Source organism: Epinephelus lanceolatus, chromosome 8 (assembly GCF_041903045.1).
Source record: "Epinephelus lanceolatus isolate andai-2023 chromosome 8, ASM4190304v1, whole genome shotgun sequence".
NCBI lineage: Eukaryota > Metazoa > Chordata > Actinopteri > Perciformes > Serranidae > Epinephelus > Epinephelus lanceolatus.
Window position 1 is genome coordinate 9,506,537 of NC_135741.1, and position 12,637 is coordinate 9,519,173.

Here is a 12,637-nt window from a genome sequence, read left to right on the forward strand (position 1 = left end):
ATCAGTTATTTAACAACAATAATCTTTTGATATTTTTTTGGGGGAGGGGGTCTGTCCTATCAAACTTTATTTGATATGACAGACAAGTGTGAAAGGGGGAGAGAGAGAGAGGGAGTGACATGCAGCAAAGGGCCACAGGCTGGAGTCGAACCCGGGCTGCTGCGACAACAGCCTTGTAATTGGGGTGCCTGCTCTACCACTAAGCCACCGACGCCCCAACAACGATAATGTTAAGACATTTGAACAGTTGAAAAATGATTTTGATCTCCCCTGGAAAGACTTCTTTAAATACTTGCAGTGAAGAACTTTCCTGACAACACACAATGAGTGGGCAAACTCATAAAAGCTACATCTATAGAAAACTTTATAAAAGAAGTACACATGGGAAATGGAGACAAGAAAATAATTAGTGAAGTGTACAAAATATTAATAATATCTATGAACCAACATAACACCCTACAGGTAAGGCAGATGTGGGAAGCAGAGATGAACATGGTCATAAGTCATATGGTCAACTTTTACAAACCTGTTGGAGAACCCAACATGACTTTGAATTTTACATTTAAACTCCTGATAGCAGCAATATTTTACCACCAGTTTAAACTGGCAGTGTTCTCTGATTTGAAAGCCACTTGTAAATAACGTCTTAATGAAAACTCTAGTGTCTATTTCGGTTCTAATATATGCAATTTCTATTTTGCAGTGGTGACTTGTGATCCGCCACCTACAATAGTGAATGGCACTTTCCATCCAAAGAAAGAATCTTATGACTATAGTGACATTGTGGAGTACTGTTGTCAAAAAGATTACACACTCTCTGGATCCAAATCAATATATTGTTCAGCCCATGGAAGGTTTGAGCCTGCTCCTCCCACATGTATCAGTAAGTGTTTAAAAAAATGTTCTCCCTCTCAGCATTTTCCCCATGTAAACTCAGCTATTATTTTGGACAGTTGTATTTATTTCCATTAAAAAAAAAAAATTGCTTGCAGTGGTTCAATGTGAAGAGCCTGTCATTAGAAATGCTGAGTGGATTTGGGGTTCTCGACCCCCTTATGGACACCAGTCTACGGTGACGTACATGTGCAAACCTGGGTATACTATGATAGGAGAGTCCACCCTGACATGTGGAAGAGATGGTCAGTGGTCACCTGGACTTCCAACTTGTCAACGTAAGTCATAAATCAATCACCATGACACCTAATGCGCATGTGGTTGGCCTGCAGTCTTATAAAACGTGAAGTTTGGGGCAGATTAGAACATGTATGCTGGAGTTACAAACCACTTCCTGTTTGGTAGGGAAACATGGAAGTTTGACGCCTCCCCACGATCACACAGTTTGACAACAACTCAAACTTTGAACAACTTTTGATGTCCAATGTCTTAGGATGGTACACACTAAATTTTAAGACGACTGGATCACATCTGTGGGAGGAGTTTGTTAAAGTCAGACCCCTAGGAAATGGCCAAAATTGCACATTACATTAAGAATGGCTGACTTCCTGTTGGCTTTAGGGTATGGCTCCAAGAGACTTTTTGTACATCTTGGGATGTTACATATGCCTCCCAATTTTTGTACATGTAGGTTAAACCAGCTTTGGGGGCTGCTTCATAGAATTTTTGTAGGGGGCGCTACTGAGCCATTTTTTTGCACCGAAGCATGAGACCCTTAAAATATACAATTTTTCACCAATTGTGGTATGTGTGCAAAGTTTCATGACTTTTCAAGAAGAATTCCTTGCATTTCAAAAGGGTCCTTGCGCCGCATGGGGCTCGAACCCTAAAAACGCCAAATATAAAACTTCAGGATGAATCTATGAAATTGATTCAGGGTTACCACAGTCATGAAATGCCTTAGAAAGTTATGAAATAAGAAAAACTGTTTTCTAGGCCTGTAAATGGTTTGGAATTGACCCTTCATTAAGAACAGTTGTATTAATTTCCATTTATTATATTTTTTTGTCTGCAGTGATTCAGTGTGAAGAGCCTGTTATTACAAATGCTGAGTGGATCTGGGGTTCTCAACCCCCTCATGGATACCAGTCTATGGTGACCTACATGTGCAAACCTGGGTATACTATGATAGGAGAGTCCACCCTGACATGTGGAAGAGACGGTCAGTGGTCACCTGGACTTCCAACGTGTCAACGTAAGTCATAAATGACAAAATTTTAGGATGAATCTATAAATCTAATTCAGGGTTACCACAGTCGTGAAATTCCTTTAAAAGGTATGAAATCAGAAAAACTGTTTTCTAAGCCTGAGTGTGAAGGTTGGCAATCTCTCTGTGTTAATACAAAATATATATAAAATAAAAGCTCATTGTCTGTCTCTGTTCTAAAAGATGTCACTTATATTTTGCAGCGGTGACTTGTGATCCCCCACCTCCAGTAGAGAGCGGCACTTTCAGGCCAGATAAAGAAATCTATCTGTATGGAGACGTTGTGGAGTACAGTTGTCAACAAGATTACACACTATCTGGATCCAGATTAATATATTGTTCTGCCTATGGAAGGTTTGAGCCTTCTCCTCCCACATGTATCAGTAAGTGTTTTTCTTTTTTTCCCCCAACCTTTCAACATTTTCCCCGTTGTAATCTCAGCAGTGACTGATACTCTCATACTCTGGAAAGTTCTTTTGAACAGTTGCATTCATTTCCATTTAATATTTTTTTCGCCTGCAGAGGTTCAGTGTGAAGAACCTCGTATTACAAATGCTAAATGGATTTGGGGTTCTCGACCCCCTCATGGATACCAGTCTACGGTGACATACAAGTGCAGCTCTGGGTATACTATGATAGGAGAGCCCATCCTGACATGTTGAATAGACAGCCAATGGTCACCTGGACTTCCAACATGTCAACGTGAGTCATAAATAAACTGGGTTTAGGTCTGTAAAGAAAAGTCAGCCTGTTATGTTTATGTGTTGGGTCTGGTTTTACTTCCTGTCCTTGTGTGTTTTTCCATCTCTTTTCTGTCACACCTGTCTCATCAGTCCTTCCCTGTTCCAGAGTCTTCCCTTCACACCTGTTCTGTATTAGGCCTAATCCCAATACCCCCTTGTCCACTACCCTTAGCCCTTGCCCACTGTCCCTTGGCCCTCGAAATGAAGCAACAAGGGGTAGGGGTTGAAATCTTTCCCTAGGAACTGGGACACCACTCACTACGTCACTGCGTCGGTTACATTCACGCATACGTAACTATTTTAAACAGGAAGCCACGAGCCATCTACATTTCCAACCGGCATCTACAATGGAGCTACTATTATGCTTGCTACTAACGTACCATTAGAGTAATAAGATATGTACAACAGGGGACTTCTGCTAGCTAGCTAGCTAAAATTATGAGGCAGCATAGTTATAATAGCTGGCATGTTATTGTAATGTGAAAAATCCGACAATTTTGCAGAACAGGACAGATGCCAGACAGTGCGAGCTAACTAGCTAGCTAACAAGCAACCTGACGAAGGTAACGTTAGCTAGCTGGCTAGCTTGCTGTCAACTCCAATCTAGACGTCATGAATAGCAATAAAAATTGTTATACCATTCTCTACACAAATACACAGTTATTCGAAAACGTTTCATGTTTATTTGCGAAATTAACCGTACATGTCTGAACTTTTTTCCCCGTCTCTTGCTTGGTGGTAGCCATGGCAATGTCTACCCCTCGCTGGCAAGTCAGCATCTGAAATCCCTCGCTCCGAAGGACTAGTTTCATACCCACTACCCCCTACACGCAAAAAGGAATTGGGACACCCCTACCCCTCGCGGGAACGTGCAAATCTAGGGGTAGGGCCAAGGGGGGTATTGGGACGGGCTTGTTTGCTCCCCCGTTGTGTTCCCCTCCAAACCATTGTTGTTGGCAAATCTCCATTTCCCTCCTTTTGCCCATGTCTTCCTACTCCAGCTGTGTCTTGTTCTTGTGATTAGTATTCTGTGTATACAGTATCTCACGTAAGTGAGTACACCCCTCCCATTTTTGCAAATATTTCATTATATCTTTTCATGGGACAACACTATAGAAATGACACTTTGATATAACTTAAAGTAGTCAGTGTACAGCTTGTATAGTAGTATAGATTTAACTTCCTCTGAAAATTACTCAAAACACAGCCATCAACATCTAAACAGCTGGCAACATAAGTGAGTACACCCCACAGTGAACATGTCCAAATTGTGCCTAAAGTGTCAATATTTTGTGTGCCAACCATTATTATCTAGCACTGCCTTCACTCTTTTGGGCATGGAATTCACCAGAGCTCACAGGTTGCTTCAGGAATCCTCTCCCACTCCTCCATGATGACATCATGGAGCAGATGGATGTGAAGACACCTTGTGCTCCTCCACCTTCAGCTTGAGGATGCCCCACAGGTGCACAGGTGAGTTTATCACCTTCACCTTCAGCTTCCTCAGCAAGGCAGTTGTCATCTACTAGGTGTGTTTTGGGCCATTATCATGTTGTCTTGGTGCTCTTCACCAAGGTGCCACACATGCTGAAAGAGCACCAAGACAACTGTCCCATGCCTACAGTCAAGTATAGTGGTGGCAGCATCATGGTTTGGGGCTGCATGAGTGCTGCTGGCTCTGGGGAGCTCAGTTCATTTAGGGAAACATGAATTCCTAGCAGAGCATGATCGCTCCTCTTCAGAAACTGGGCTGCAATGCAGTTTTCCAACATGATAATGACCCTAAACACACCTAGTAGATGACAACTGCCTTGCTGAGGAAGCTGAAGGTGAAGGTGATAAACTCACCTGTGCACCTGTGGGGCATCCTCAAGCTGAAGGTGGGGTAGCGCAAGGTGTCTTCACAACCATCTGCTCCATGATGTCATCATGAAGGAGTGGGAGAGGATTCCTGAAGCAACCTGTGAGCTCTGGTGAATTCCATGCCCAAAAGAGTGAAGGCAGTGCTAGATAATAATGGTTGGCACACAAAATATTGACACTTTAGGCACAATTTGGACATGTTCACTGTGGGGTGTACTCACTTATGTTGCCAGCTGTTTAGATGTTGATGGCTGTGTTTTGAGTAATTTTCAGAGGAAGGTAAATCTATACTACTATACAAGCTGTACACTGACTACTTTAAGTTATATCAAAGTGTCATTTCTATAGTGTTGTCCCATGAAAAGATATAATGAAATATTTGCAAAAATGGGAGGGGTGTACTCACTTATGTGAGATACTATATATACCTGGGTTTCCCTTTGTTCTTGGTCAGTTTGTCTGTGCTCGTCCTGTGTGCATTCTGTGTTGTTCCCATATTCATCCCATATTCATCCTGTGTTCACCCCTGTGTTCCTGGTGTCATTCCCTGCTCCATTTCCTGCCTGGTGTGCTGTTTGGATTTCAGTTTTTCAGAATTTCAATTTAGTTTTGGCTCTGCTTGCATTTTGACTTTTAGTTACCTGCCTGTACTGGATCATTACTATCGTCTGAATTAAAGCTTGCTTTTTATTAAAAATTCAACATGCCTGTTAGTCTGCATTTGGATCCCCCTTGAACTGATACCTGACATAGAGTCCTTTATGTTTATATTTATTGAAATAGTATCAATAAACATCAGAACTTTTACAACTGGCAGTGTTGACCATGGCTAATGATGAAGAACAGTTGTTGCTCTGTGAACATTCCTGATTTGTTAGAATGTGAATTTATTTTTAACAGATCAAGCAAATGCAGTCAGCCTGAGTGCTTATTTTCATTCTGTTCTTTCATGTAAACAGCTCATACAATAGAAGATTAGGAAACGGGCAGGGCGTGTTTGAGGCCATGGGTGTTTTACAACGGAAAGCCAAACCCACGGATCCTGACCGTAAACAGCACTGCTCTCATCTCCCTCCACACTGGGTCATTATAAAGGCCATGTGGCAGCACTGACTTCGAGTATGTTGGCTTTATTTTGATACATGAGTGTGATTTGAGAGATGATTCAAAGACGGAGCGTGTCAAAATAAAAATGTAAAGCTTGCTGTTGCTTTAGTCTTTGTTCCAGGTAAAACTAGAGTGTAAATTTTATGAGTGATGTAGGCCTGTGTGCACAAGGAAAGTGTCTTCAGAGAAATGCAAATACTTCAGCCTGATATTAGGAAACCAGTCTGTTGCACAAACAATGAATCAGCGATAAGTTGTTTTATGACATAGAAATATACTGACTGAGTTTGAGAAGGAGGATTATGTTCAGTGCTGGACACAGAATACAATATATTACCTATAACAGCCCATCGATCTGAAGCTAGAAAGCAGAGTTATCATCCTTGAACTTGTGGTGTCCAGTAACTGCGATGGAGTCATCTGTTTTCCTTGTGTGAAAAGCTGCAAATCCCCTAATATTGTACTACTTACAATGTACTGTAGAAACTGTTTGTCACTTTCAGACTATGTGGGCTGTTGGGTTTGTCTGGTTTTTGTAAATATTGTACCCGTCATTATTACAACTAGAAAGTAAAAAATGACTTTGTATGTCCAAATCATAAAAAATATGTTCCATTCCCAAGATTCCGTAACCACCCTGCACAAGCTTTGTATTATTTTTAAGATGTTGGAAGTGACATAAAAGGGAAGTGGGCTGTGTGATTTCGGGGCAGGAGAGGAAAATAGTTAAAGAGGAACATTTTATAAAAAGACCGATTACTTGTTGCTCTGTGGGAAGTACATCACTTCCTCTTATTGGCCCTGCCAGGGCAGGGACCATTACATCACGCTTTGTGAATGCCTGGTCCAGTGGTCTCCATTGTTACCATTGAAATGAAGGCAAATTGTGACTAGACAGAACATGACACATCAGTCAACATTACCAGGAGAGTTCAAAGACATTCTGGGAAATGTAAGGAGTTGCATTCACATTAACTTTAGTCACAACAGCGACGCCATCTTTAAACCTTCTGTTAGTCCTTTCAGGTTTTCTATAGGGTGTTTAGATCTAGTGCCCTGTCCTTACATCGTATGGACCAAACAGCTCTAGGAAGGGGTGCCCAGTTGGCTTCTTAAGCCCTGTATGGTAATATGCTGTGGTGGAGGAAGTCTTCAGTTCCTTCACTTAGGAAAAAAACACACTGTGAAAATACTCTGTGACAAGAAAAGCCCTGCATTGAAATGTAACTTAAGTAAAAGTAAGAAAGTATAATGAGGAAAATGTACTTTAACTATGAAAAGAAAGAGTACCCTATTTAAAAAAAAGTGTAAAAAAATAGAAATTAAAACATGCCCCCAATACATAAAAATTATTCAAAATAAACTAGAGGGTCACTTAAATGTTTAGTAAAATAGCTGCCAATTGTCAGCCATCTAACTGATTAATCAACTAATGGTATCCTCCTGAGACCCTGTGTCCTCATATGAGGACATCACATTTTGGGTTCACTTGACCTTATACGTCATTCTACTTAACTTAGACCTGTTGTCCTCGTTCGTGGACACTTTTTGTGCCATCTAGTGGTAGTAAGAGCACAATTCATTCATTAATGGAAAAACAAGATGGCAGCCATCTCTGCCAAGTCAGTCTGCAGCTGATCCCGACACAAAAGTGGACAAGGTCCAAAACCTGATCACATTTTATGGTTGAAACTTGCTTATTTATGATTAATAATGTTTGTAGTTTGATATGGCAACAAATTTGAACCAATTTAGCGACAGTAACGAGATAAGACAACGAGATAAGAGGTACTCATCTGAGGACATTGGGACTTTATTATTATTGTTGACAATGTTTTTTATACTTATCGGGTCCAATTGATCCGAATTAACTAGGAGAAATTAAAAAAAGCATACCATACAAAAGTGTGGGTCTCAGGAGGATAATCTGTTGGGTAGTTTAATTTAGAGACTGTTCGTTACTTATGAGGGGGGAGGAGGGGTGATGCAAAAGAGGGAGGCATGTCAAGTTATTTTCTAAGCACTGGGGAGGGGCTTATGTTTTTATTTTGGCTTAAGGGAGGGGGATATAAATTGAAATGGCTGTATTTTGTTTTTATTTTACTTCAGACTTTTAAAGAAAATATGCAGACATGTTTTCTTTTAAAAAATTACACCATTTATCGTAGCTGAAACTGTAAAAACAGAAATTGTCATTGGATTTTCAAATTTCAACAGTCCTTGGACGCATCATGTGCCATGAGTGCTTCCGTCAGGAAAAAAACAAAACCAGATGTGATCTTAAAACAGTGATATTTCATCAAAATCATTTTATTCTATGTCTCATTTAAACTTTGGCCACAAATAAACAGTTTGCACGAACTAAGCAACATGCATGACTTCACTTTCAAACATCAAGGGGTAAGATTTAAACATCTACTGCCTAATTTATGGTCGAGGGAGGGTCATGTATTTTCTGCCAGTCACTCAGGGACACTCAAAGTAATACTTGTAGCTTCAGGGAATGGTAAAAAGAAAAAAAAGTACCACCCCAGCCACATAAATAAAGAACAGTCCCTTATAACAAAGCAGCATATTTTATGAACTTGTCCTGTTTTTATGCAAACATTTTAATTTGTAAAGAAGTCAAGTAAGTAGTAAGTACGGTACTTGAATAAATATACTTAGTTACATTCCACCAGCAGCTACAGAGGGTTTTCTTGATGTAGCATTTATTTACTGTTCGTTTGGAGGTAGGCCGAGGCATAACAGACACTCAGATCAGTTATTAGCACCGATAAAAGTCCAAAAACACATGTTTGTAGTGTTTTATTGAAGTTTCATGGATAGAGGTCAACAGTATGTTCATTTGACTTTTGCTGTGAGTCAGATGTGACTTACTGAATACATGCAAAAGCCACGCCTATGTCAGACCGGAAGTCACACCCGTTCATGCTCAAGGGGGAAACGAAGATCACTGAAGCTCAGCGACCATTGTAGTGATCCTTCACACTCAGCTGGGTAAGTCAAAAACGGTTTCGTGCCTTAACAAACTGCTCTAACCGAAATTAACAGATAACAGAAGAGCGACACTAACACGACTGGAAACAACGAAGGATTAACGGTTGACGATGTTACGTTAGCTAACTGGTAAGCTAACGTTAGCTAACTGGTAAGCTAACGTTAGCCTGCTAGCTTAACTCTAAGCCTGGGTTACAGGAACTGCTGTGACTTCACGCTTTGATAATATAGTGAAAACGCGCTTATTCAGACTGTCAGGTGAACACAATTTGGCGGATTTCATCACCTTTAGGATCTACAGGTAATTTCGGCATATATTACATATAAATGGACGTTAGAGTTCGGTTTACGCAGTTAGTTTAACCGCAACTCGTTACCGCCCACTGTTTGGAAAACACGGGTGATAAGTTACAGCGGTAATGTTAAGTTACTGATGATACGGGGTGAGCTTTTACTGCTGTGCTGGCTTTCTTGTGTTTCTCCCTTTTAAAACGTGCCGAATTTGCCAGTTGAAGCTGACGCTACAGTTAAGCTGTGAAAAAACCCGTTAAGATAAAGTATATAAGCAGCGTCACACTAATAAGCTAATACTGATTTATATTGAGTGACGTTTGGCAACAAAGGACAATACTGAGCACAGTTACCAACCAAGACTGGCAAGTGACCAGTGTACATACATTTGAGACTACATTTGTATCGTTGTTTGTGATATTTTAACCTAAACTCTTAAGGTGACGTTTTAGTTTAATGTAACTCACAGTTGAAGATAACTGGCATGCATAGGCAGATTATGAGGTAATGGCGTCCTTCGGCACAGATAGGCAAAAGGCCTCATCGCCAGTCCTTGGCAGGGGCAAGACGCAAGTGGTTGTGGTGGTTTTGCATTTCTTTGTAGACGTTGTGCATCTTTCTGTTTGTATCTCAGTAAGGTCATTTGTGTATTTTGTTTTGTGTAGGGCTGCCCCCTAAAAGTCAACCAAACATAAGTTGACCAGAAAGGTTGTTAAGTTGGCAAGATTTCAGTAGTCGCTTAGTCGCAGAAAAAACCCCAACAAAAACAAAGCTGCACCTTGTCAAAATAAATCAAATTCTATATAACTGGACCATGTGGGAGTTTAATTTGAAAGGACAGACACAAGAAGTGTCCACGCTCAGCAGTCAGACAGGAGTCAGGTTAATTTCCAGGGCTGGTACCTGCGGTTATTCCACAGGCTAGTTAATAACATGTCGGGCAGGAAATCCAAAGTGTGGGATCATTTTGAGAAGGTGAAGGACGAACCCAGGGTGATATGTAAACTCATCTTCACTGGTCGACTACAAACATGACGTATCATCTGAAACATGGAAGTAGCTACATGCCCATTAGCCCACAGCGTCATTAACAGGCGGCTCGCTCAGTGTGTGACGTGCACTTGTAGATAAAATATAGGCCTATGTTAATGAAGGTTCATTAGTACGGTTTTGTATTTCTCTGTAATGTAGCACAGTGTTAACAACGTTACTGATACTATTCTTTCTCACACCTTGAACTCAAACCATTGTGTTGCCCCGCCCAAAATATATCATTTAATAATCAAATTAATATCGTAAACATGCGGGCGACTAGTCGACTAATGGCCCTAAATGATGGCTAATGGTTGACTAGGAAATTCTTAGTCGGGGGCAGCCCTTATTTTGTGTGTCCTTTCTGCATTCTTTCCCTTTGGGTTGCTATTTGGTAATTTTGTGCTTTATTGAGGCAGTTTTATGTCTCTTTGAGGCAATCTAAAGTCTTTTTTTGGTTGTTTTATGTCTCTTTGTAGTTGCCTAGTGTCTCTGTGTGGTTGTTTTTGATATTTTGTGTCTCCGTGGTTCATTTGCACCTCTAGTTGTTTCTTATGTGTCTCTTGATGGTCATTTTGAGTCTTCTTCTGGTTGATACGAGTTAATTTGAGTAACATTTTGCAAGTGAAGGCCAAGGGGCCTCCTGACACTTTGGGCCAGTGGGCCTGTGCCTGGTAGGCCCGTTCAGTAATCCATCCAAGCTTGCATGACTGTAATTTAATGTGTTCTGTGAAGATAGCTCTGCGTGATTGGAATCAGTGCTAGTATAAACTAGGGTTTTGCCGTGTCATATTGTTCATGATAATACATATAATTTTTAATTTTGCAATGCTTATGTTTGTGTTTTTCTTTGCCAGAAAACTCACTGACTTCACTCAGAGTTGTCATACACCGTCATGGATGCCACTTACTTCCTTCTACTGAGCAGTCTTGGCCTTGTCATTACAACTAAAGGTCAGTAGCAGAGCAGATAAGCTTGCTGCATACTGTATGTTATTATACACAAGCTTGTGTTTTGTCTAACGCTATCTTGTCCTCACTGTGTTCTTCTTTCTCTTTCTCTATTTTTCATTATAGCTCAAGACTGCACCAGACCTATAGGAGGAAACAACATGAATTTGAAGGACGAATACATTCTTTTAGACACATTCCCAGATGGGACCAAAGTTAGTTTTGCCTGTGCTGTTGGCCACGTGTCTGCAGGAGGGTCTGCATCCATTACTTGTACTGCTGGCAGTTGGAGTACTTTGATGCTGAAATGCGAGAGTAAATATTAGCACATAATTTTTACATTCAGATTGGTAATAGCAGCAGTATTTCACAGCCAGTTTGAACAAATTCTCTTTTTTTGATTAGATGAGTAACTGATAATATGAAGTAGCCAGCCTGTTGAATTATTTGTGCATAATAATATCCAGTCAATTTTAAAGGAGGAATTTAATCCATATGAGGGTTTTCTTTTTTCAGGGAGAAACTGTGGCGCTGCTGAAGAAGTGCCAAATGGAAATGTTGACTACCCTCGAGGGACAGAGTTTGGTGATGAACTAGTGGTCACTTGCAACGTTGGGTTAGTAATAAGCTGATAACTCTGATAATTCATGTTTTTAAAATGTAATGACAGATATGATATTTTAAGTCTAAAATCAATCAATCAATCAATCAATTTTATTTATAAAGCCCAATATCACAAATCACAATTTGCCTCACAGGGCTTTACAGCATACGACATCCCTCTGTCCTTATGACCCTCGCAGCGGATAAGGAAAAACTCCCCAAAAAACCCCTTTAACGGGGAAAAAAAATGGTAGAAACCAGAGAGAGAGGTAATGACAGTAGTTTACAACAACATTATTGAAAGTAATAATATTATAGTTATAGTTCTGGCTACTGTGGTACAATATGTTGAAAGTATGTATTAATATCTGACAGTATACATGTGTGACAATAGTCATATGTGTATAATAACAGTAGAAGTATGACTAATGACTAATGATGGCAGCAGCAGCAGGAGGCATCTGGCAGGACCACGGCAGCAGCACAACCACACACGTCACGCTGTCCAGGCATCGCTGCAATATGAGTTAATCTGAGAGACAGTGGAGCACAAAGGCTCCGGAGAAGAAGCCGAGTTAGTGACATCCAGAATGGCCGAGTTAGCAAGATGCAGTGAGAGAGGGAGAGGGAGAGGGAGAGGGAGAGAGCCCGGTGTATTATAGGGGGGGTCCTCCGGCAGACTAGGCCTAAGTCAGCCTAACTAGGGGCTGGTACAGGGCAAGCCTGAGCCAGCCCTAACTATAAGCTTTATCAAAGAGGAAAGTCTTAAGTCTAGTCTTAAATGTGGAGACGGTGTCTGCCTCCCGGACCGTAACAGGAAAATGTCAGCACCAATTATGTTTCCAAATAAAAAAACTTACTCTCAGGTGCTCAGTAGGGCCTGCAG

General features: G+C 40.8%; 1 protein-coding gene across 9 annotated transcripts in view; it reads left to right on the forward strand.

Moving 5' to 3' along the window:
* The window catches only part of LOC117257970 (sushi, von Willebrand factor type A, EGF and pentraxin domain-containing protein 1-like), a 34,786-nt gene that overhangs the window by 11,145 nt on the left and 11,004 nt on the right, over nt 1-12,637 (forward strand). For 8 of the 9 annotated variants that reach the window (XM_033628398.2, XM_033628400.2, XM_033628401.2 and 5 more), the window contains exons 13-17: nt 704-883; nt 993-1,172; nt 1,970-2,149; nt 11,275-11,463; nt 11,665-11,764. In XM_033628398.2, the coding sequence (XP_033484289.2) occupies nt 704-883; nt 993-1,172; nt 1,970-2,149; nt 11,275-11,463; nt 11,665-11,764 (829 nt within the window). The remainder of the gene's footprint in view (nt 1-703; nt 884-992; nt 1,173-1,969; nt 2,150-11,274; nt 11,464-11,664; nt 11,765-12,637) is intronic. The other variant, XM_033628402.2, reaches the window with a different exon arrangement.